The 25,858-nt window shown below is 35.2% G+C and overlaps 1 protein-coding gene across 1 annotated transcript in view; it reads right to left on the reverse strand.

Annotated features, from left to right (window-relative positions):
- Positions 1-446: 446 nt before the first annotated feature.
- Positions 447-25,858, reverse strand: part of LOC133642297 (bMERB domain-containing protein 1-like) — a 26,892-nt gene continuing 1,480 nt past the window's right edge. Inside the window, exons 2-6 of the mRNA XM_062036415.1 lie at positions 21,656-21,773; positions 9,409-9,482; positions 3,733-3,847; positions 1,027-1,097; positions 447-953 (exon numbers count right to left, since the gene is read on the reverse strand). Of these exons, the coding sequence (XP_061892399.1) occupies positions 835-953; positions 1,027-1,097; positions 3,733-3,847; positions 9,409-9,482; positions 21,656-21,773 (497 nt within the window). The 3' untranslated portion in view covers positions 447-834. The remainder of the gene's footprint in view (positions 954-1,026; positions 1,098-3,732; positions 3,848-9,408; positions 9,483-21,655; positions 21,774-25,858) is intronic.

Consider the following 25,858-nt stretch of genomic DNA (forward strand, 5'->3'; position numbering starts at 1 on the left):
ACAGAGCATGTGGACAGACGTGTCACGTGACAGAGCATGTGGACAGACGTGTCACATGACAGAGCATGTTGACAGACGTGTCACGTGACAGAGCATGTTGACAGACGTGTCACGTGACAGAGCATGTTGACAGACGTGTCACGTGACAGAGCATGTTGACAGACGTGTCACATGACAGAGCATGTTGACAGACGTGTCACGTGACAGAGCATGTTGACAGACGTGTCACATGACAGAGCATGTTGACAGACGTGTCACGTGACAGAGCATGTTGACAGACGTGTCACATGACAGAGCATGTTGACAGACGTGTCACATGACAGAGCATGTTGACAGACGTGTCACGTGACAGAGCATGTCGACAGACGTGTCACATGACAGAGCATGTTGACAGACGTGTCACGTGACAGAGCACGTTGACAGACGTGTCACGTGACAGAGCATGTTGACAGACGTGTCAAGTGACAGAGCATGTCGACAGACGTGTCACGTGACAGAGCATGTTGACAGACATGTCACATGACAGAGCATGTTGACAGACGTGTCACGTGACAGAGCATGTCGACAGACATGTCACATGACAGAGCATGTTGACAGACGTGTCACGTGACAGAGCACGTTGACAGACGTGTCACGTGACAGAGCATGTTGACAGACGTGTCAAGTGACAGAGCATGTCGACAGACGTGTCACGTGACAGAGCATGTTGACAGACGTGTCACGTGACAGAGCACGTTGACAGACGTGTCACATGACAGAGCATGTTGACAGACGTGTCACGTGACAGAGCATGTTGACAGACATGTCACATGACAGAGAACATGGACAGACGTGTCACATGACAGAGCATGTGACACCACAGCAGTCCTTCAGGAGTGTGAGTCCAGTTTTGGTGATCTGCGGTGCCGAGGAATGAGAAGATTTGGGAACCGCCTTCTGATCTCGCAGAGCACCTGAGAGTAACGATGACAGGTGACCTTTAGTCCACCTTGACAACCAGCAAAGGTCAAAGGTTGAAATTCTCACCTTTTGTTCCTGGAGTGTTTGGATATTTGGACTCCAAGACGGTGGCCATTTCTAGATCTTCTTCTCTTTCTCTGTGAAGAAATGTTTGTTTTTTATCAGTGAAATACTGCTTTTATGGATTGTACTGCATTTGCACGTGAAATTATATATATATATATATATATATATATATATATATATATATATATATATATATATATATATATATATATATATATACTGTATATCAGTGACGTGCAGTCAGGTGAGGCAGGTTAGGCGGGGCCTCACATGCCATCATGGAAAGAAAAAAAATGTAAAAAGAAAAAAAATTAAATTGTTATATGTATCCAGTGATTATACTATAAAGTTATTTTCCATTTGACTTCACCAGTTTTAGATTATTTGTATTCAAAATCGCTGAATTTTCACATTTGCCGTTCAAATACTGAGAAGAGACTTGCGGTGAGGCAGCAGCCAGTTGAGCCTCACCATGGATTGCGCAATGACTGGGCTAACTGCTGGCCTGCTGTGCAGTGACACCGTATTGCTATATGAATTATATTATACATGTCCATAGTTGAGTTAGCTGAGGTATATAATGTACAGTGTATTTTGTCCACAACTGTATGTGTGTAACGTATTTCTTGTACTTTTGTGCGCATAATAACATTAATAGTTTTTGAGAATACAATAATTTGTTTTTATTGCAACATTTATAACATTTGTGAGTCTGACTTGCAAGTTTGCCATTAAGCTGCAGTTACACTTGTAAATAGTTGGCAGTAGTCTAGAGTGTATGGGGTGTTGTTTTGTTTCCGTCGCTCCCTAAAAAGTGTTCATGCTCTAAGTATTGTCATCGTTACACAGCAGCTGCTTGATTGTAACGTGCATCTTAGTTATTGTTTATGTGGGCGAATTTGAAGGTGTTGAAATCGCCGTGTTAAATTGCTTATGCTAACATGTCAATAGCAAAGCCAATGTATACTAGCATCAAGCTAGTGTGTTTTTTTGGAAAATCACTTTACTCGTTGGAGTGTTTTGTTTATTTTGTTTGTTTTTTAAGTCAATTTATTTGTTGACATTGTAAATTGCCTAGTGGTAGTTTGGCCGAGTTCACTCTCAGTGCTGCTGGAGTGATCGCCAAGTGCCGAATGATGGTACTGAAAAGTACCCATCCTTAGTGAAATCTTTTATGGCAAATTCAAAACATCAAAAGTTGTTAACGAAATTAAATAAGCCAAAAAACACTGCTGTTGTAGTTTTTACAAAAGCCAAAAGTAGTGAAGTTGTCACGTTGTGCAAATGGTAAATAAAAATAAAATACAACAAATCCTTTTCAACTTATATTCAATTGAATAGACTGCAAAGACAAGACTTTGTTTTATTTTTGCAAATATTAGCTCATTTGGAATTTGATGCCTGCAACATGTTTTAAAAAAGCTGGCACAAGTGGCAAAAAAGAGTGAGAAAGTTGAGGAATGCTCATCAAAGACTTATTTGGAACATCCCACAGGTGAACAGGCTAATTGGGAACAGGTGGGTGCCATGATTGGGTATAAAAGCAGCTTCCGTGAAATGCTCAGTCGTTCACAAACAAGGACGGGGTCGAGGGTCACCACTTTGTCAACAAATGCCTGAGCAAATTGTTGAACAACAACATTTCTCAACCAAGGAATTTAGGGATTTCACCATCTACGCTCCGTAATATCATCAAAAGGTTCAGACAATCTGGAGAAATCACTGCAGGTAAGCCATGATATTACACACCTTGGATCCCTCAGGCGGTACTGCATCAAAAAGCCACATCAGTGTGTAAAGGATATCACCACATGGGCTCAGGAACACTTCAGAAAAGCACTGTCAGTAACTACAGTTGGTCGCTACATCTGTAAGTGCAAGTTAAAACTCTACTATGCAAAGCCAAAGCCATTTATCAACAACACCCAGAAATGAGCTCATCTAAGGTGGACTGATGCAAAGTGGAAAAGTGTTCTGTGGTCTGACGAGTCCACATTTCAAATTGTTTTTGGAAACTGTGGACGTCGTGTCCTCCGGACCAAAGAGGAAAAGAACCATCTAAACTGTTCTAGGGTGAAAGTGTAAAAGTCAGCATGTGTGATGGTATGGGGGTGTATTAGTGGCCAAGACATGGGTAACTTACACATCTGTGAAGGCACCATTAATGCTGAAAGGTACATACAGCTTTTGGAGCAACATATGTTGCCATCCAAGCAACGTTATCACGGACGCCCCTGCTTATTTCAGCAAGACAATGCCAAGCCACGTCTTACAATAGTGTGGCCTCATAGTAAAAGAGTGCGGGTACTAGACTGGCCTGCCTGTAGTCCAGACATTGAAAATGTGTGGCAGCTAAAATATGAGAAGGGAGACTGTTGAACAACTTAAGCTGTACATCAAGCAAGAATGGGAAAGAATTCCACTTCAAAAACGTGTCTCCTCACTTCCCAAACCTTTACTGAGTGTTGTTCAAAGGAAAGGCCATGTAACACACTGGTGAAAATGCCCTTCTGACTACTTTTTTCTGCCATTATATTCTAAGTTCATGATTATTTGCAAAAAAAATAACATGAAATATCTTGTCTTTGCAGTCTATTCAATTGAATATAAGTTGAAAAGGATTTGTTGTATTCTCTTTTTATTTACCATTTACACAACGTGACAACTTCACTGCTTTTGGGTTGTGTACTTCCACACAAACCTCACCTGAGCCTCTCAAAGTCCACATCATCCACCAGGAAGTCTCGGGTCTCCACCAGTTTGTTGATCTGCCTCAGAAGCTCCTCCTCCCTCTCGCCGTCCTCCTTGGACTTGTCTCCGTCTGCTCGGACAGAAAGATCATTTTTTCCCCCTTCAGACTCCAGCATCTTAGTTTGAAATATGGCAGGAATTGTAGGAGGCGACGGTTGTCGTCGCCGTGGCGACAGGAGGCAACGTTAAATGTCATCGAATCATTCTAACCGCTGATGCTCACCAAAATAGCGTCAACTTATTCATGCTTTAGTTTATATTATAACACAGCCGTCGGTTCTGATGTTTTAGTCGCCATAGCAACCTTCCGCTCAGCTATAATTTCAACTTCGTAAAAAAAAAATTTAAAAAATTGTTGTTAGCTTTTACGGAGCCCCTAAAGGGAACATGGGGGAATTTATTTTTTTTATAATTTTTTATTTTTTTATTTTAGTCATGTATCTCGTGCGCACGAGAAACTTTCTCGTGCGCACGAGATACATGTCTAAAAAAAAAAAAATTATAAATTGTTTTTATTTATTTTTTAATAACTTTATAAAAAGTTTGTGACTGGGAAGTTTCTCTTTTTATAAAGTTATATACTTAAAAAAAATAAAAAAATAAAATAATTTTTTGTAATTTTTTTTTTATAACTTTATAAAAAGTTTCTCGTGCGCACGAGATACATGTCTAAAAAAAAATAATTATAAATTGTTTTTTTTTTTTTTTTAATAACTTTATAAAAAGTTTGTGACTGGGAAGTTTCTCTTTTTATAAAGTTATATATTTTAAAAAATATATATATAATTTTTTGTAATTTTTTTTTTTATAACTTTATAAAAAGTTTCTCGTGCGCACGAGATACATGTCTAAAAAAAAAATTATAAATTGTTTTTATTTTTTTTTTAATAACTTTATAAAAAGTTTGTGACTGGGAAGTTTCTCTTTTTATAAAGTTATATATTTAAAAAAAAAACGTTTTAATTTTTTGTAATTTTTTTTTATAACTTTATAAAACGTTTCTCGTGCGCACGAGATACATGTCTAAAAAAAATAATTATAAATTGTTTTTATTTTTTTTTAAATAACTTTATAAAAAGTTTGTGACTGGGAAGTTTCTCTTTTCATAAAGTTATATATTTAAAAAAAAAAAAATTCTAATTTTTTGTAATTTTTTTTTATAACTTTATAAAAAGTTTCTCGTGCGCACGAGATACATGTCTAAAAAAAAATTATAAATTGTTTTAATTTTTTTTTAAATAACTTTATAAAAAGTTTGTGACTGGGAAGTTTCTCTTTTTATAAAGTTATATATTTAAAAAAATATATATATAATTTTTTGTAATTTTTTTTTTTTATAACTTTATAAAAAGTTTCTCGTGCGCACGAGATACATGTCTAAAAAAAAAATTATAAATTGTTTTTTTTTTTTTTTTAATAACTTTATAAAAAGTTTGTGACTGGGAAGTTTCTCTTTTTATAAAGTTATATATTTAAAAAAAAAAAAATTATAATTTTTTGTAATTTTTTTTTTATAACTTATAAAAAGTTTCTCGTGCGCACGAGATACATGTCTAAAAAAAAAATTATAAATTGTTTTTTTTTTTTTTAAATAACTTTATAAAAAGTTTGTGACTGGGAAGTTTCTCTTTTTATAAAGTTATATATTTAAAAAAAAAATAATTAATAATTTATTTATTATTATTATCATTTAATTTTTTGTAATTTTTTTTTTATAACTTTATAAAAAGTTTCTCGTGGGCACGAGATACATGTCTAAAAAAAAAAAATTCTAAATTGTTTTTATTATTTTTTTTAATAACTTTATAAAAAGTTTGTGACTGGGAAGTTTCTCTTTTTATAAAGTTATATATTTAAAAAAAATAATAATAATTTTTTGTAATTTTTTTTTATAACTTTATAAAAAGTTTCTCGTGCGCACGAGATACATGTCTTAAAAAAAAAAAAAAATTTAAAAAAATTTTTTTTTAATAACTTTATAAAAAGTTTGTGACTGGGAAGTTTCTCTTTTTATAAAGTTATATATTTAAAAATTTTTTTTTATAATTTTTTGTAATTTTTTTTTTATAACTTTATAAAAAGTTTCTCGTGCGCACGAGATACATGTCTAAAAAAAAAAATTATAATTTATTTTTTATTTTTTTAATAACTTTGTAAAAAGTTTGTGACTGGGAAGTTTCTCTTTTTATAAAGTTATATATTTTAAAAAAAAAAAATTATAATTTTTTGTAATTTTTTTTTATAACTTTATAAAAAGTTTCTCGTGCGCACGAAATACATGTCTAAAAAAAAAAATTATAAATTTTTATTTTATTTTTTTAATAACTTTATAAAAAGTTTGTGACTGGGAAGTTTCTCTTTTTATAAAGTTATATATTTAAAAAAAAAAAAATTATAATTTTTTGTAATTTTTTTTTTATAACTTTATAAAAAGTTTCTCGTGCGCACGAAATACATGTCTAAAAAAAAAAATTATAAATTTTTATTTTATTTTTTTAATAACTTTATAAAAAGTTTGTGACTGGGAAGTTTCTCTTTTTATAAAGTTATATATTTAAAAAAAAAAAAATTATAATTTTTTGTAATTTTTTTAAAATAACTTTATAAAAAGTTTGTGACTGGGAAGTTTCTCTTTTTATAAAGTTATATATTTTTAAAAAAATATATATAATTTTTTGTAATTTTTTTTTTTATAACTTTATAAAAAGTTTCTCGTGCGCACGAGATACATGTCTAAAAAAAAATTATAAATTGTTTTTATTTTTTTTTAATAACTTTATAAAAAGTTTGTGACTGGAAGTTTCTCTTTTTATGAAGTTATATATTTAAAAAAAAAAATTATAATTTTTTGTAATTTTTTTTTTATAACTTTATAAAAAGTTTCTCGTGCGCACGAGATACATGTCTAAGAAAAAAATTATAAATTGTTTTTTTTTTTTTTTTTAATAACTTTATAAAAAGTTTGTGACTGGGAAGTTTCTCTTTTTATAAAGTTATATATTTGAAAAAAATATATATATAATTTTTTGTAATTTTTTTTATAACTTTATAAAAAGTTTCTCGTGCGCACGAGATACATGTCTAAAAAAAAAAATTATAAATTGTTTTTATTTTTTTTTAATAACTTTATAAAAAGTTTGTGACTGGGAAGTTTCTCTTTTTATAAAGTTATATATCTAAAAAAAAAAAAAAATTATAATTTTTTGTATTTTTTTTTTTATAACTTAATAAAAAGTTTCTCGTGTGCACGAGATACATGTCTAAAAAAAAATTATAAATTGTTTTTATTTATTTTTTAATAACTTTATAAAAAGTTTGTGACTGGGAAGTTTCTCTTTTTATAAAGTTATATATATTTTTTTAAAAATTATAATTTTTTGTAATTTTTTTTTTATAACTTTATAAAAAGTTTCTCGTGCGCACGAGATAGATTTTTTTAATAACTTTATAAAAAGTTTGTGACTGGGAAGTTTCTTTTTATAAAGTTATATATTTAAAAAAAAAAAAATTCTAATTTTTTTTTTATTTTTTTTTATAACTTTATAAAAAGTTTCTCGTGCGCACGAGATACATGCCTAAAATTTTTTTTTTTTTTAATTAAAAATGATAAAAACTAAAATTTCCCCCATGTCCCTTTAGGGGCTCCGTAAGTTTCCATGACAAAAAATAAAATAAAGAGTAATTATCCTGTTGTTTTTAAAAAAAAAAGGTTGGTTTCAACTAAATGTATGCAACAATGTGTTTTCCTGCATGTAAACAAAGCAAGTATCACTATTAGCATGTGGCCATATTTGATGTACATGCTAAAAACTCACTACTGTTACTTCCAGTGTTGTTACTCCAATGAGTCCTCTTCAAAATAAAGTTGCCTGAGATATAAAAGTACACATGTTGAGTCATTTAATATGCAACTTAACTACCTCAAATCTACTACTACAAACAACTACAGTCGCTTTGTGAAGTAATGGAATAATAACGTACAGTATTTTGTACATTATTGTGTAGCTTCCTCGCTACATGGTATAAAGAATTGCTAAGCTACAGGAATTGCTACTCGTTCAAAAAGTAGCTAAGCTACTGGGAAATGTAGTTTAGTCATTTTTGTCTTTATTGCTTATTGAATTTATGGAACTGTTGTTTTTTTAATAGTTGAAAAAATAAATAACAATAATTAAGTTAGTTGGATAAAAATCTTTGAGAAATTTAAAAAAATAAAAATAAAGTAAAAGGTACAAAACAAAATAGCGTTTTAAAATGTACATTTCTGCACTGAATTTTAAACATCGTATTTGAAGAAACTGCATTTTTAAACGCACACGTTTTGCTCTCAAACTTTTATTCCATGAAATTGTCAGCAGTTGTCAGTCGACAAAATTCAAAACCCGAAAAAAACAGTGTAAAAAAATAAAAATAATAATAATTTCGTAATAGGGTTGCACGGCATACCAGTACTAGTATAATATCGCGGTACTAATGAATCAAAAACGGTACTATACTCTGTTTGAAAAGTACCGCTTCCCGGGCATGACGCCGCGTGGTGACATTGCTGGTTTTACGAGCAGAGGAGCATGTTGGGCAGCGCACACACACAGAGTACTTACAAGCAGACACAGTGTGTAGACAGAAAAGGGAGAATGGACGCATTTTGGTGTAAAAAGTCAAGATAAAGGTGAAGTTATAACACTGAAACACCCTCAGGAAGAGCTGCTTTAAGACATGGCTAGCTAGCTAGCGGCTAACGTCCATCCACAGTGTTTTAGCTACTTCTAAATCACTAATCCTCGCCCCCATGGCGACAAATAAAGTGAGTTTCTGACAAGTAGCATTATCACTGGAGGACGAGGAATAGCTAAACATGCTTCACTACACACCGTAGGAGGATACAATAGCTCACCGCCGTCACAATGTAAACAAATGCCATGGGTGGATCTACACCTGACATCCACTGTAATGATACCAAGTACAAGAGCGTATCTAGTCGATACTACTATGAATACATTGATATTTTTTAATGTCACAAAATCTTTTTCCCTTTTTTTTTAATTCATATTAAGTTTATAAACTCAGTAAATACGTCCCTGGACACATGAGGACTTTGAATATGACCAATGTATGATCCTGTAACTACTTGGTATCGGATCCATACCTAAATGTGTGGTATCATCCAAAACTAATGTCAAGTATCAAAGAAGAGAAGAATAAGTGATTATTACATTTTAACAGAAGTGTAGAAAGAACATGTTCAAACAGAAAATAAGCAGATATTAACAGTAAATGAACAAGTGGATTAATAATCCATTTTTACAGTTTGTCCCTCATAATGTGTACAAAATAATAGGTGTATAAATGACACAATATGTTACTGCATAGACTAATTAGGAGTCTTTGTTTGTTTACTTCCTACTAAAAGACAAGTTGTCTAGTATGTTCAACATTTTATTTAAGGACTAAATGACAATAATAAACATATGTTTCATGTACACTAACATTTTTGTTCAAATAAAGACAATAATGATATTTTTTGTGGTCCCCTTTATCTAGAAAAGTATGGAAAAGTATCGAAATACATTTTGGTACTGGTAAAGGTTTGGTCACTCCTGTCTTTGGGCTTTTAGGTGAGCTTGAATGTACCTGGAATGGAGACCAGTCCTTGCAGCTCTCGCTTCAGTCTGGTAATTTCCTCACACAGTTCCATGTCATCTATCCTGTGTGGGGGGGGGGAAACATTCAGTATTTCACATAAATCATCAGCTAAAACTAAGCGGTGTTTGGAATAACGACGTTATTGTCATGACCTGTTTTGGTTTGATTTATTTCCTCCCTTTGTTTACTTTTTAGTTGCTAGGAGCGCTGATGCTTTTCACCGGTCTCAGGAGGTTCACCTGCTCCTGATCACTAATCAGAGAGCTTTGGTGCAGGTGCATTGTTCGCTTCAGGTTAGCGTCCACCGGTTCGGTTTCTTGTTAACGGTATGCTAATGTTACCAGCTGTCTGCGTTATTTTGCCTGTAAGTGCACTCCCTTGTGGCACTTGCTGGTACTACTTGTGAGGGTTAAAAGACGGCTTCTTGTCCTTCCGCGTTACTTAGCTTGAATGTCCAGGATGAGTGGAATGTGTTGATGTTGAATAGGTTGAAAAATGTGGGAATTGTGCAACTTGGAAAAATGTCCCATTCATTTCAATGGGAACTTCCTGGAAATTTTGGAATTTTGGGAAAAGCAAGATATTTTAGAAAATGATTAGGAGCATGAATGTCCTGAATGAGCTGAATTGGTTGGTGTTGGAATTGTTTAAATCGGTCAAGAAATGTTGAAGTAGTAACAGTTTTTTAATCGAAAAATGCTATTAGGAATTTCGGGAAAACTGGAAATTTTTCAAGTTCTTAAACCAACTTGTTTTTTGTCCTGACTAAGAGGAATGTTTGGACAGTTGAACAGTTGAAGTGGGTTGAAAAATGTGAAAGGAGACATTGCACTAAAAAAAGTTGGGAATAAGGTTAGAAAAAAAAAAATAATTCCTGCAAATTTGTTGAACACTGAAAAATGGTAGTTTGAATGTCCAGGATGTGTTGAAGGTGGAATGGTTTGAATAGGTTGAAAAATGTGGGAATTGTGCAACTTGGAAAAATGTCTAATTCATTTTAATGGGAACTTCCTGGAAATTTTGGCATTTTGGGAAAAGCAAGATATTTTAGAAAATGATAAGGAGCATGAATGTCCTGAATGAGCTGAATTGGTTGGCGTTGGAATTGTTTAAATCGGTCAAGAAATGTTGAAGTAGTAACAGTTTTTTAATTGAAAAATGCTATTAGGGAATTTCAAGAAAACTGGAAATTTTTCAAGTTCTTAAACCAACTTGTTTTTTTGTCCTGACTAAGAGGAATGTTTGGACAGTAGAACAGTTGAAGTGGGTTGAAAAATGTGAAAGGAGTCATCGCACTGAAAAAGTTGGAAATAAGGTTAGAAAAAAAACCCAAATTCCTGGAAATGTGTTGAACGTGGAAAAATGGTAGTTTGAATGTCCAGGATGTGTTGAAGGTGGAATGGTTTGAATCGGTTGCAAAATGTGGGAATTGTGCAACTTAGAAAAATGTCTAATTCATTTCAATAGGAACTTCCTGGAAATTTTGGAATTTTGGGAAAAGCAAGATATTTTAGAAAATGATTAGGAGCATGAATGTCCTGAATGAGCTGAATTGGTTGGTGTTGGAATTGTTTAAATCGGTCAAGAAATGTTGAAGTAGTAACAGTTTTTTAATTGAAAAATGCTATTAGGAATTTCGGGAAAACTGGAAATTTTTCAAGTTCTTAAACCAACTTGTTTTTTTTGTCCTGACTAAGAGGAATGTTTGGACAGTGGAACGGTTGAAGTGGGTTGAAAAATGTGAAAGGAGACATCGCACTAAACAAAGTTGGGTATAAGGTTAGAAAAACCCCCAAAATTCCTGGAAATGTGTTGAATGTGGAAAAATGGTAGTTTGAATGTCCAGGATGTGTTGAAGGTGGAATGGTTTGAATCGGTTGCAAAATGTGGGAATTGTGCAACTTGGAAAAATGTCTAATTCATTTCAATGGGAACTTCCTGGAAATTTTGGAATTTTGGGAAAAGCAAGATATTTTAGAAAATGATTAGGAGCATAAATGTCCTGAATGAGCTGAATTGGTTGGTGTTGGAATTGTTTAAATCGGTCAAGAAATGTTGAAGTAGTAACAGTTTTTTAATTGAAAAATGCTATTAGGAATTTCGGGAAAACTGGAAATTTTTCAAGTTCTTAAACCAACTTGTTTTTTTTGTCCTGACTAAGAGGAATGTTTGGACAGTGGAACGGTTGAAGTGGGTTGAAAAATGTGAAAGGAGACATCGCACTAAACAAAGTTGGGTATAAGGTTAGAAAAAAACCCAAAATTCCTGGAAATGTGTTGAATGTGGAAAAATGGTAGTTTGAATGTCCAGGATGTGTTGAAGGTGGAATGGTTTGAATCGGTTGCAAAATGTGGGAATTGTGCAACTTAGAAAAATGTCTAATTCATTTCAATGGGAACTTCCTGGAAATTTTGGAATTTTGGGAAAAGCAAGATATTTTAGAAAATGATTAGGAGCATGAATGTCCTGAATGAGCTGAATTGGTTGGCGTTGGAATTGTTTAAATCGGTCAAGAAATGTTGAAGTAGTAACAGTTTTTTAATTGAAAAATGCTATTAGGGAATTTCAAGAAAACTGGAAATTTTTCAAGTTCTTAAACCAACTTGTTTTTTTGTCCTGACTAAGAGGAATGTTTGGACAGTAGAACAGTTGAAGTGGGTTGAAAAATGTGAAAGGAGTCATCGCACTGAAAAAGTTGGAAATAAGGTTAGAAAAAAAACCCAAATTCCTGGAAATGTGTTGAACGTGGAAAAATGGTAGTTTGAATGTCCAGGATGTGTTGAAGGTGGAATGGTTTGAATCGGTTGCAAAATGTGGGAATTGTGCAACTTAGAAAAATGTCTAATTCATTTCAATAGGAACTTCCTGGAAATTTTGGAATTTTGGGAAAAGCAAGATATTTTAGAAAATGATTAGGAGCATGAATGTCCTGAATGAGCTGAATTGGTTGGTGTTGGAATTGTTTAAATCGGTCAAGAAATGTTGAAGTAGTAACAGTTTTTTAATTGAAAAATGCTATTAGGAATTTCGGGAAAACTGGAAATTTTTCAAGTTCTTAAACCAACTTGTTTTTTTTGTCCTGACTAAGAGGAATGTTTGGACAGTGGAACGGTTGAAGTGGGTTGAAAAATGTGAAAGGAGACATCGCACTAAACAAAGTTGGGTATAAGGTTAGAAAAACCCCCAAAATTCCTGGAAATGTGTTGAATGTGGAAAAATGGTAGTTTGAATGTCCAGGATGTGTTGAAGGTGGAATGGTTTGAATCGGTTGCAAAATGTGGGAATTGTGCAACTTGGAAAAATGTCTAATTCATTTCAATGGGAACTTCCTGGAAATTTTGGAATTTTGGGAAAAGCAAGATATTTTAGAAAATGATTAGGAGCATAAATGTCCTGAATGAGCTGAATTGGTTGGTGTTGGAATTGTTTAAATCGGTCAAGAAATGTTGAAGTAGTAACAGTTTTTTAATTGAAAAATGCTATTAGGAATTTCGGGAAAACTGGAAATTTTTCAAGTTCTTAAACCAACTTGTTTTTTTTGTCCTGACTAAGAGGAATGTTTGGACAGTGGAACGGTTGAAGTGGGTTGAAAAATGTGAAAGGAGACATCGCACTAAACAAAGTTGGGTATAAGGTTAGAAAAAAACCCAAAATTCCTGGAAATGTGTTGAATGTGGAAAAATGGTAGTTTGAATGTCCAGGATGTGTTGAAGGTGGAATGGTTTGAATCGGTTGCAAAATGTGGGAATTGTGCAACTTGGAAAAATGTCTAATTCATTTCAATGGGAACTTCCTGGAAATTTTGGAATTTTGGGAAAAGAAAGATATTTTAGAAAATGATTAGGAGCATAAATGTCCTGAATGAGCTGAATTGGTTGGTGTTGGAATTGTTTAAATCGGTCAAGAAATGTTGAAGTAGTAACAGTTTTTTAATTGAAAAATGCTATTAGGAATTTCGGGAAAACTGGAAATTTTTCAAGTTCTTAAACCAACTTGTTTTTTTTGTCCTGACTAAGAGGAATGTTTGGACAGTGGAACGGTTGAAGTGGGTTGAAAAATGTGAAAGGAGACATCGCACTAAACAAAGTTGGGTATAAGGTTAGAAAAACCCCCAAAATTCCTGGAAATGTGTTGAATGTGGAAAAATGGTAGTTTGAATGTCCAGGATGTGTTGAAGGTGGAATGGTTTGAATCGGTTGCAAAATGTGGGAATTGTGCAACTTGGAAAAATGTCTAATTCATTTCAATGGGAACTTCCTGGAAATTTTGGAATTTTGGGAAAAGCAAGATATTTTATAAAATGATTAGGAGCATAAATGTCCTGAATGAGCTGAATTGGTTGGCGTTGGAATTGTTTAAATCGGTCAAGAAATGTTGAAGTAGTAACAGTTTTTTAATTGAAAAATGGTATTAGGAATTTCGGGAAAACTGGAAATTTTTCAAGTTCTTAAACCAACTTGTTTTTTTGTCCTGACTAAGAGGAATGTTTGGACAGTTGAACGGTTGAAGTGGGTTGAAAAATGTGAAAGGAGTCATCACACTGAAAAAGTTGGAAATAAGGTTAGAAAAAAACCCAAAATTCCTGGAAATTTGTTGAATGTGGAAAAATTGTAGTTTGAATGTCCAGGATGTGTTGAAGGTGGAATGGTTTAAATCGGTCGAAAAATGTGGGAATTGTGCAACTTGGAAAAATTTTCCATTCATTTCAATGGGAACTTCCTGGAAATTTTGGAATTTTGGGAAAAGCGTGATTTTTTGGAAAATGATTAGGAGCACAAATGTCTTGAATGAGCTGAATTAGTTGGTGTTGGAATTGTTTAAATCGGTCAAGAAATGTTGAAGTAGTAACAGTTTTTTAATTGAAAAATGGTATTAGGAATTTCGGGAAAACTGGAAATTGTTCAAGTTCTTAAACCAACTTGTTGTTTTTTTCCTGACTAAGAGGAATTTTTGGACAGTGGAACGGTTGAAATGGGTTGAAAAATGTGAAAGGAGTAGTCGCACTGAAAAAGTTGGAAATAAGGTTAGAAAAAAAAACCAAATTCCTGGAAATGTGTTGAACGTGGAACAATGGTAGTTTGAATGTCCAGGGTGAATTGAATGTGTTGAAGGTGGAATGGTTTAAATCGGTTGAAAAATGTGGGAATTGTGCAACTTGGAAAAATGTTCCATTCATTTCAATGGGAACTTCCTGGAAATTTTGGAATTTTGGGAAAAGCAAGATATTTTAGAAAATGATAAAGAGCATGAATGTCCTGAATGAGCTGAATTGGTTGGCGTTGGAATTGTTTAAATCGGTCAAGAAATGTTGAAGTAGTAACAGTTTTTTAATTGAAAAATGGTATTAGGAATTTCGGGAAAACTGGAAATTTTTCAAGTTCTTAAACCAACTTGTTTTTTGTCCTGACTAAGAGGAATGTTTGGACAGTGGAACGGTTGAAATGGGTTGAAAAATGTGAAAGGAGACATCGCACTAAACAAAGTTGGGAATAAGGTTAGAAAAAAAAAAAAATTCCTGGAAATTTGTTGAACGTGGAAAAATGGTAGTTTGAATGTCCAGGATGTGTTGAAGGTGGAATGGTTTGAATCGGTTGAAAAATGTGGGAATTGTGCAACTTGGAAACATGTCTAATTCATTTCAATGGGAACTTCCTGGAAATTTTGGAATGTTGGGAAAAGGAGGATATTTTTGAAAATGATTCGGAGCATGAATGTCCTGAATGAGCTGAATTGGTTGGCGTTGGAATTGTTTAAATCGGTCAAGAAATGTTGAAGTAGTAACAGTTTTTTAATTGAAAAATGGTATTAGGAATTTTGGGAAAACTGGAAATTGTTCAAGTTCTTAAACCAACTTGTTTTTTGTTCTGACTAAGAGGAATGTTTGGACAGTTGAACGGTTGAAGTGGGTTGAAAAATGTGAAAGGAGACATCGCACTAAACAAAGTTGGGAATAAGGTTAGAGAAAAAAAAAATTCCTGGAAATTTGTTGAACGCTGAAAAATGGTAGTTTGAATGTCCGGAATGAGTGGAATGTGTTGAAGGTGGAATGGTTTGAATCGGTGGAAAAATGTGGGAATTGTGCAACTTGGAAAAATGTCTAATTCATTTCAATGGGAACTTCCTGGAAATTTTGGAATTTTGGGAAAAGCAGGATATTTTAGAAAATGATTCGGAGCATGAATGTCCTGAATGAGCTGACTTGGTTGGTGTTGGAATTGTTTAAATTGGTCAAGAAATGTTGAAGTAGTAACAGTTTTTTAATTGAAAAATCCTATTAGGAATTTCGGAAAAACTGGAAATTTTTCAAGTTCTTAAACCAACTTGTTTTTTTGTCCTGACTAAGAGGAATGTTTGGACAGTTGAACGGTTGAAATGGGTTGAAAAATGTGAAAGGAGACATCGCACTAAACAAAGTTGGGAATAAGGTTAGAAAAGAAAAAAAAAATTCCTGGAAATTTTTTGAACGCTGAAAAATGGTAGTTTGAATGTCCAGAATGAGTGGAATGTGTTGAAGGTGGAATGGTTTGAATCGGTGGAAAAATGTGGGAATTGTGCAACTTGGAAAAATGTCTAATTCATTTCAATGGGAACTTCCTGGAAATTTGGGAATGTTGGGAAAAGCAGGATATTTGTGAAAATGATTTGGAGCATGAATGTCCTGAATGAGCTGACTTGGTTGGTGTTGGAATTGTTTAAATCGGTCAAGAAATGTTGAGGTAGTAACAGTTTTTTAATTGAAAAATGCTATTAGGAATTTCGGGAAAACTGGAAATTTTTCAAGTTCTTAAACCAACTTGTTTTTTGTCCTGACTAAGAGGAATGTTTGGACAGTTGAACGGTTGAAATGGGTTGAGAAATGTGAAAGGAGTAGTCGCATTGAAAAAGTTGGAAATAAGGTTAGAAAAAACCCCAAAATTCCTGGAAATGTGTTGAATGTGGAAAAATGGTAGTTTGAATGTCCAGGATGTGTTGAAGGTGGAATGGTTTGAATCGGTTGAAAAATGTGGGATTTGTGCAACTTGGAAAAATGTCTAATTAATTTCAATGGGAACTTCCTGGAAATCTTGGAATTTTGGGAAAAGCAAGATATTTTAGAAAATGATTCGGAGCATAAATGTCCTGAATGAGCTGACTTGGTTGGTGTTTGAATTGTTTAAATCGGTCAAGAAATGTTGAAGTAGTAACAGTTTTTTAATTGAAAAATGCTATTAGGAATTTCGGGAAAACTGGAAATTTTTCAAGTTCTTAAACCAACTTGTTTTTTTTGTCCTGACTAAGAGGAATGTTTGGACAGTTGAAATGGGTTGAAAAATGTGAAAGGAGTCATCGCACTGAAAAAGTTAGAAATAAGGTGAGAAAAAAAAAAATTCCTGGAAATGTGTTGAACGTGGAAAAATGGTAGTTTGAATGTCCAGGATGAGATGAGTGTGTTGAAGGTGGAATGGTTTGAATCAGTTGAAAGATGTGGGAATTGTGGAAGTTTGAAAAATGGATAGTTCATTTTGAATGAGGAACATTTCCCCAAAAACTGGGAATTATAGGAAATCTGGGAATTTTTTTTTAATTATTGAAAGAGAGCACACAATTCCTGAACAAGCTGAATATTTTGAAGTTGGAATGGTTTGAATTGGATAAAATACGTGGGAGTTGTAGAACTTTGAAAAATGTCCCATTCTTTTCAATGGGAATTTCAAGGAAATTTGGGAATTCCGGGAAAAGCGGGATTTTTTTTTGGAAAATCCTAAAATATTTACATTTTCTAAACGAGTTTAAATGTTTGGTGTTGGAATTTTTCAAATCGTCCGAGAAATGTTGTAGTAACATTTTGAATTGAGAAATGGTATTACGGAATTCCTGGAAAACCGGGAATTTTTCAGAGTTCAAAACACCAATTCGTTTTTTGTCCTAATCAGGAGGAATGTTTTGACGGTAGAACGGTTGAAGTGGGTTGAAAAATGTGGAAGGAGTAGTCGACAGAAAAAAAGGGTCAAAAAAGGGTTTGAAATAATAGGAATTCTGGGAATTCCTGGAATTTTTCGGAACTTGGAAAAATGATAGTTTGAATGTCCAGGATGGTGGAATGTGTTGAAGGTGGAATGGTTTCAATCGGTTGAAAAATGTGGGAATGGTTGAAGTTTGAAAAATGGCCAATTCATTTTCAATGGGAAAAATGTCTTGGAAAACCTGGAATTCTGGGAAATGTTTTCCAGTGTGAACACTAAATATCTTGTCTTTGCAGTCTATTCAATTGAATATAAGTTGAAAAGGATTTGTTGTATTCTCTTTTTATTTTTAATTATTATTATTATTATTATTATTATTATTAATTATTATTATTGAATTATTAATTATTTTTATTTTTAATAAATTTATTTATTTTAAATACATTTTTTTAAATTTATTTATTTAGGTTAGAACGGTTGAAGTGGGTTGAAAAATGTGGAAGGAGTAGTCGACAGAAAAAAAGGGTCAAAAAAGGGTTTGAAAGAATGGGAATTCTGGGAATTCCTGGAATTTTTCGGAACTTGGAAAAATGATAGTTTGAATGTCCAGGATGGTGGAATGTGTTGAAGGTGGAATGGTTTCAATCGGTTGAAAAATGTGGGAATGGTTGAAGTTTGAAAAATGGACAATTCATTTTCAATGGGAAAAATGTCCTGGAAAACCTGGAATTCTGGGAAATGTTTTCCTGTTGGAACATGAAATATCTTGTCTTTGCAGTCTATTCAATTGAATATAAGTTGAAAAGGATTTGTTGTATTCTCTTTTTATTTACCATTTACACAAACTTCACTGCTTTTGGATTTTGTATGTCAATAAACATAAATTAATAAATAATATAAATAAACATAAATAAATAAATTAATAAATAATATAAATAAACATAAATAAATAAATTAATAAATAATATAAATAAACATAAATAAATAAATAAATAGTATAAATAAACATAAATTAATAAATTAATAAATACTATAAATAAACATAAATTAATAAATTAATAAATAATGTAAATAAACATAAATAAATAAATAAATAATATAAATAAACATAAATTAATAAATAATATAAATAAACATAAATTAATAAATTAATAAATAATATAAATAAACATAAATTAATAAATAATATAAATAAACATAAATAAATAAACAATATACATAAACATAAATAAATAAATAAATAAACATGTACAAAATATATCTGCTGCTTATAGTCTGGTGTGGCGAATATACACTATATTGCCATTAGTATTTGGCCACCTGCCTTGACTCACATATGAACTTGAAGTGCCATCCCATTCCTCACCCATAGGGTTCAAAATGACCTTTTTGCAGCTATTACAGCTTCAACTCTTCTGGGAAGGCTGTCCACAAGGCTGCGGAGTGTGTTTATAGGACTTTTCAACCATTCTTCCAAAAGCGCATTGGTGAGGTCACACACTGATGTTGGTGGAGAAGTCTCCGTTCTAATTCATCCCAAAGGTGTTCTATCGGGTTCAGGTCAGGACTCTGTGCAGGCCAGTCAAGTTCATCCACACCAGTCTCTGTCATCCATGTCTTTATGGACTTTTGCTTTGTGCACTGGTGCACAGTCATGTTTGAAGAGGAAGGGGTTTGCTCCAAACTGTTCCCACAAGGTTGGGAGCATGGAACTGTCCAAAATGTTTTGCTATCCTGGAGCATTCACCTGTGGCCGGGCCAAGTGATTAGGACACCTGATTCTGATCATTTGGATGGGTGGCCAAATACTTTTGGCAATATAATGTATTTGGTGGGTGTGGCTTAGGTGCGCTCTGTAGCCCGGAAAGTAGGGTACTTTTTGAAAGTAGTTTCCAAACAGTGACTTTGTACTACTTTGATGTGGTCCAAAAGGTTCATGGCCGTCACGAACGGACGCCGGCGTGGGTGGCGGTCCCGAGCGTGTCGCGTTGACGTCACATGACCATGTTTCGTGAAAGGCTGATGCAAATCATTGAAGAACAACATTTCTCAACCAAGGAATTTAGGGATTTCACCATCTACGCTCCGTAATATCATCAAAAGGTTCAGAGAACCTGGAGAAATCACTGCAGGTAAGCCATGATATTACACACCTTGGATCCCTCATCAAAAGAGACATCAGTGTGTAAAGGATATCACCACATGGAACACTTCAGAAACCCACTGTCAGTAACTACAGTTGGTCGCTACATCTGTAAGTGCAAGTTAAAACTCTACTATGCAAAGCCAAAGCCATTTATCAACAACACCCAGAAATGCCGCCAGTTTCGCTGGGCCAGAGCTCATCTGAGATGTACAGGGAACGTTAGGCTTTTTTCGCTTTCTGCAAAACTTCAGGGTTCTAAGTAACAATGGAGAACCCGTAGCTAACGTTATGTGTTAGCTTGGTGAGTATTGGTCAGAAGACTCAAAGTTCCATGTACAGTAACATGGTCGTTGTGGGCCATAAAATACCGATCGTGTTATTCCCGAGATCGTGTTGTCCAGAAACTGTTCACACTGCTGTTTGACATCGTCAAAGCTAAGTGCTATCTTTGTATTTTGTATGCTTCTAAATCTTTTATGGCCTTCTTTGGCCCTTCTCCGACACATTTTGTAGTCTTAATTTTGTTTCATCGCCTCACTTTCAGCTAGTGGAGCTAAGCTAGCGGAGCTAAGCTAGCCCCGGTCCAGAGCCCCCCACTCCGAAGCCGGCAATAACTCGACTCTGTGAAGGTAAAAACATGAGTATGGCCTCGGGATCTTCCTGCACCCTTCTCACTTACAAGTTGTCCCTGCTAGAGAGTCTTTGGAACTTTCGATGCCGTCCACTGGACTTTCTTGCTAGCGTTAGCCGCATTGCGCTAACTAGCCCAGTTTGCGGTAGCCCTAAACGGCATGCAAGCTACAGTGAGCCGGCTAAGACGCATAGCAGACTTCACTTTCAGCTATTGGAGCTAAGCTAGCGGAGCTAAGCTAGCGGAGCTAAGCTAGCCCCGAACCAAATCCCCCTACTCCGAAGCCGGCAATAACTCGACTCTGTGACGGAAAAACATGAGTATGGCTTCGAGTTCTTCCTGCACCCTTCTCACTTAGAGGTTGTCCCTGCTAGAGAGTCTTTGGAACTTTCGATTCCGTCCACTGGACTTTCTTGCTAGCGTTAGCCGCATTGCGCTAACTAGCCCAGTTTGCGGTAGCCCTAAACGGCATGCAAGCTACAGTGAGCCGGCTAAGACGCATAGCAGACTTCACTTTCAGCTATTGGAGCTAAGCTAGCGGAGCTAAGCTAGCCCTGATCCAAAGCCCCCCACTCCGAAGCCGGCAATAACTCGACTCTGTGAAGGAAAAACAAGAGTATGGCTTCGGGTTCTTCCTGCACCCTTCTCACTTACAGGTTGTCCCTGCTAGAGAGTCTTTGGGACTTTTGATGCCGTCCACTGGACACTCTTGCTAGCGTTAGCCGTATTGAGCTAACTAGCCCAGTTTACGGTAGTCCTAAATGGCATGCAAGCTACAGTGAGCCGGCAAAGACGCATCGCAGACTTCACTTTCAGCTATTGGAGCTAAGCTAGCGGAGCTAAGCTAGCCCCCAGTCCAAATCCCCCCACTCCGAAGCCAGCAATAACTCGACTCTGTGAAGGAAAAACATGAGTATGGCTTCGAGTTCTTCCTGCACCCTTCTCACTTAGAGGTTGTCCCTGCTAGAGAGTCTTTGGAACTTTCGATGCCGTCCACTGGACTTTCTTGCTAGCGTTAGCCGCATTGCGCTAACTAGCCCAGTTTGCGGTAGCCCTAAACGGCATGCAAGCTACAGTGAGGTCTAAGACGCATCGCAGACTTCACTTTCAGCTGTTGGAGCTAAGGTAGCGGAGCTAAGCTAGCCCCGATCCAAAGCCCCCCACTCCGAAGCCAGCAATAACTCGACTCGGTGAAGGAAAAAAACATGAGTATGGCTTCGAGTTCTTCCTGCACCCTTCTCACTTAGAGGTTGTCAGCCAGTTAGAGCAGAGTATCTCTGTAACCTTCGATGCTAGCGTTAGCCGTATTGAGCTAACTGGCCCAGTTTGGGGTAGCCCTAAATGGAAGCAAGCTACAGCGAGGTCTAAGACGCACAGCAGATTTAGCTCGTTAGCTGGTCTGACACCGCGTTGAAAAGAAAGTGGCAAAAACCTGTGTTTTGAGTCCAAGGCGACAGCCACCCAGTCATGAAACTAATCAAATGTAGGCTTAGTACATTTGCGTTGGGGTCTTACATGTATCTCAGCTCGGATTCTCTGCGCACCAGGATGTTTCGTATCCTCTCGATTTTGAGGAGCTCCCCTTCAATGTCCTCCAGTGTGAAGGAAGAGTCCGCCATGGAGATGACATCTTCTGCAGAACATAGACAAGACTGTCACATCTGGAGATGCTGGTTATTGAGTGAATGCTCCAAACATTCACACATACGGTTTTCATCAAGTTAAACTTCTTCTTCTTCTTCTTCTTCTCCAGATTTTGGCGCGCTCTACCTTCCACATGTTTCACCCGATTCAAAGCGTTCCAACTTCAAACTGTCCAGCCTATTCGGGAATCACGGGCTTTCCCTTCGTCCAGCTCCTCCCGGGGGATCCCGAGGCGTTCCCAGGCCAGCCGGGAGACATAGTCTTCCCAACGTGTCCTGGGTCTTCCCCGTGGCCTCCTACCGGTCGGACGTGCCCTAAACACCTCCCTACGGAGGCGTTCGGGTGGCATCCTGACCAGATGCCCGAACCACCTCATCTGGCTCCTCTCCATGTGGAGGAGCAGAGGATTTACTGTGAGTTCCCCCCGGATGGCAGAGCTTCTCAGCCTATCTCTAAGGGAGAGACCCACCACCCGGCGGAGGAAGCTAATTTGGGCCGCTTGTACCCGTGATCTTGTCCTTTCGGTCATAACCCAAAGCTCATGACCATAGGTGAGGATGGGAACGTAGATTGACCGCTAAATTGAGAGCTTTGCCTTCCGGCTCAGCTCCTTCTTCACCACAACGGATCGATACAGCGTCCGCATTACTGAAGACGCCGCACCGATCCGCCTGTCGATCTCACCATCCACTCTTCCCTCACTCGTGAACAAGACTCCGAGGTACTTGAACTCCTCCACTTGGGGCAGGGTCTCCTCCCCAACCCGGAGATGGCACTCCACCCTTCTCCGGGCGAGAACCAACACATTCCACCATTCTAAAAATTCAAACGGTCATTTCTCCAAGTTGAAAACAGCCCCTCTCGCCCAGAAAGGAGCGCAGCTGCTTCTTCAAAACAGATAAGAAACTGACCAAAAGAGATTTGTGAGCCGACAAACAGGGGCCCTTATGGCAAAACAAAGAGTTTACTAGCGGACATACGATACAAATGTCTATGGATTAAGAAAGAACACTTAAAAATATCTCATTCTCACAGAACGTTAGACTTTGTTCGGTTTCTGCGTAACTTCGAGGTTCTAACTAACAATGGAGAACCCTTGGCTAACGTTATGTGTTAGCTTGGTGAGTATCGGTCAGTGCACTCAAAGCTTGATATACAGTAACGGGATATATTCACACAATAAACTACAAATGTTTACACATTCACACAACATTCACACACTGTATGTGACTTATCACTGTTAACGTTGTCGCCCCCTACCGGTCAAATTTAGCATTACATGTATTAAACAATATTACTGTTAAAGTTGTATATAATGTTGTATATAATGTTGTATATAACGTTGCGACAATGTTAATATTACTGTTAACGTTGTCGCCCTCTACTGGTCAAATTTAGCACTACATGTATTAAACAATATTACTGTTAACGTTGTATATAATGTTGTATATAACGTTGCGACAATGTTAATATTACTGTTAACGTTGTCGCACTCTACTGGTCAAATTTAGCACTACATGTATTAAACAATATTACTGTTAACGTTGTATATAACGTTGTATATAACGTTGCGACAATGTTAATATTACTGTTAACGTTGTCGCCCTCTATTGGTCAAATTTAGCACTACATGTATTAAATGATATTACTGTTAACATTGTATAAAACGTTGCGACGACTCCCTCTACTGGTCAAATTTAACACTACATGTATTAAATGATATTACTGTTAACATTGTATATAACGTTGCGACGACTCCCTCTACTGGTCAAATTTAGCACTACATGTATTAAATTATATTACTGTTAACGTTGTATATAACGTATATAAAGTTGCAGCAACGTTAATATTACTGTTGATGTTGTCACCCTCTACTGGTCAAAGTTAGCACTACACATATTAAATTATATTACTGTTAACGTTGTATATAACGTTGTATATAACGTATATAACGTTGCGACAACGTTAATATTACTGTTAACGTTGTCGCCCTCTACTGGCCAAATTTAGCACGGCATGTATTAAATTATATTACTGTTAACGTTGTATATAATGTTGCGACAACGCCGCCCTCTACTGGTCAGATTTAGCATTACATGTATTAAATGATATTACTGTTAACGTTGTATATAATGTTGTATATAACATTGTATATAACGTTGTATACAACGTTGCGACAACGTTAATATTACTGTTCACATTGTCGCCCTCTACTGGCCAAATTTAGCACTACATGTATAAATGATATTACTGTTAACATTGTATATAACGTATATAATGTTGCGACAACGACACCCTCTACTGCTCAGATTTAGCATTACATGTATTAAATGATATTACTGTTAACGTTGTATATAACGTTGCGACAACGTTAATACTACGGTTAACGTTGTCGCCCTCTACTGGCCAAATTTAGCACTACATGTATTCAATTATATTACTGTTAACATTGTATATAACGTATATAATGTTGCAACAACAACGCCCTCTACTGGTCAGATTTAGCATTACATGTATTAAATTATACTACTGTTAACATTGTATATAACGTAGATAATGTTGCAACAACAACGCCCTCTACTGGTCAGATTTAGCATTACATGTATTAAATGATATTACTGTTAACGTTGTATATAACGTTGCGACAACGTTAATACTACGGTTAACGTTGTCGCCCTCTACTGGCCAAATTTAGCACTACATGTATTCAATTATATTACTGTTAACATTGTATATAACGTATATAATGTTGCAACAACAACGCCCTCTACTGGTCAGATTTAGCATTACATGTATTAAATGATATTACTGTTAACGTTGTATATAACGTTGCGTCAACGTTAATACTACTGTTAACGTTGTCGCCCTCTACTGGCCAAATTTAGCACTACATGTATTCAATTATATTACTGTTAACATTGTATATAACGTAAATAATGTTGCAACAACAACGCCCTCTACTGGTCAGATTTAGCATTACATGTATTAAATTATATTACTGTTAACGTTGTATATAACGTTTCGACAACGTTAATATTACTGTTAATGTTGTCGCCCTCTACTGGTCAAATTTAGCACTGCATATATTACATGATATTACTGTTAACGCTGTATATAACGTTGTATACAATATTGTATATAACGTTGCGCCAACGTTAATATTAATGTTAACGTTGTCACCCTCTACTGGTCATATTTAGCACTACATGTATTAAATGATATTACTGTTAACGTATATAATGTTGTATATAATGTTGTATATAACGCTGCAACAACGTTAATATTACTGTTTACATTGTATATAATGTTGTATATAACGCTGCGACAACGTTAATATTACTGTTAACGTTGTCGCCCTCTACTGGTCAGATTTAGCACTGCATGAGTGTTACTCTCAGACAAAAATCAACACAACCACGAATACAAAATACATCACAACATCAGCAATTTCAAAACAATGCAAACTAAATATCTTTATGCACAAATCGTTTGGTTTGAATTTGATGTCAGTTTTTCCCAGGTTTCCAAACACACCTTCTGTGCCTGGCAGGTGATTGGCGGAGAATGAGGAAGTGTTGTTGTTTGTCCGGGGAAGCATACATACACATTAAACCAGAGGTGGTTTTCACTGAGGGCCACATTTATTTATGTTTGGCCCCACAGTGAATACTATTATTGCACCATTTTTTTATGCATTTTATTAGTCGATGTTTTTTAAACTAAAATGTAAAAAAATATATGGTAAATTGCAATAATTTCACCTCACAATGTAGTGTACATTACTGTACATGGAAAAACAGTACTGCTGTTTTTATGGTAAAAAAAAAAAAAAAAGCAGTTCAGTTGCCAGAATTTTACTGTAAAATATACATTTGTTTTTTTTTTACTGTAAATAAAAAAAAAACCTGCAATTTTACAGTAAAATTTTGGCACCTGAGCTGCCAGTTTTTTATTTTATTTATTTATTCATGTTTACCGCAAAAGTGTAGATTTTTCGGTGTTTTACAGTAAAAAAAAGGACAGTTTTTTTCATTTAGAGAAAATTGCCATTTTTATATTGCACAATTGTTGCTA

The sequence above is a fragment of the Entelurus aequoreus genome, linkage group LG25 (genome assembly GCF_033978785.1).
Source record: "Entelurus aequoreus isolate RoL-2023_Sb linkage group LG25, RoL_Eaeq_v1.1, whole genome shotgun sequence".
In the NCBI taxonomy this organism is placed as follows: Eukaryota; Metazoa; Chordata; class Actinopteri; order Syngnathiformes; family Syngnathidae; genus Entelurus; species Entelurus aequoreus.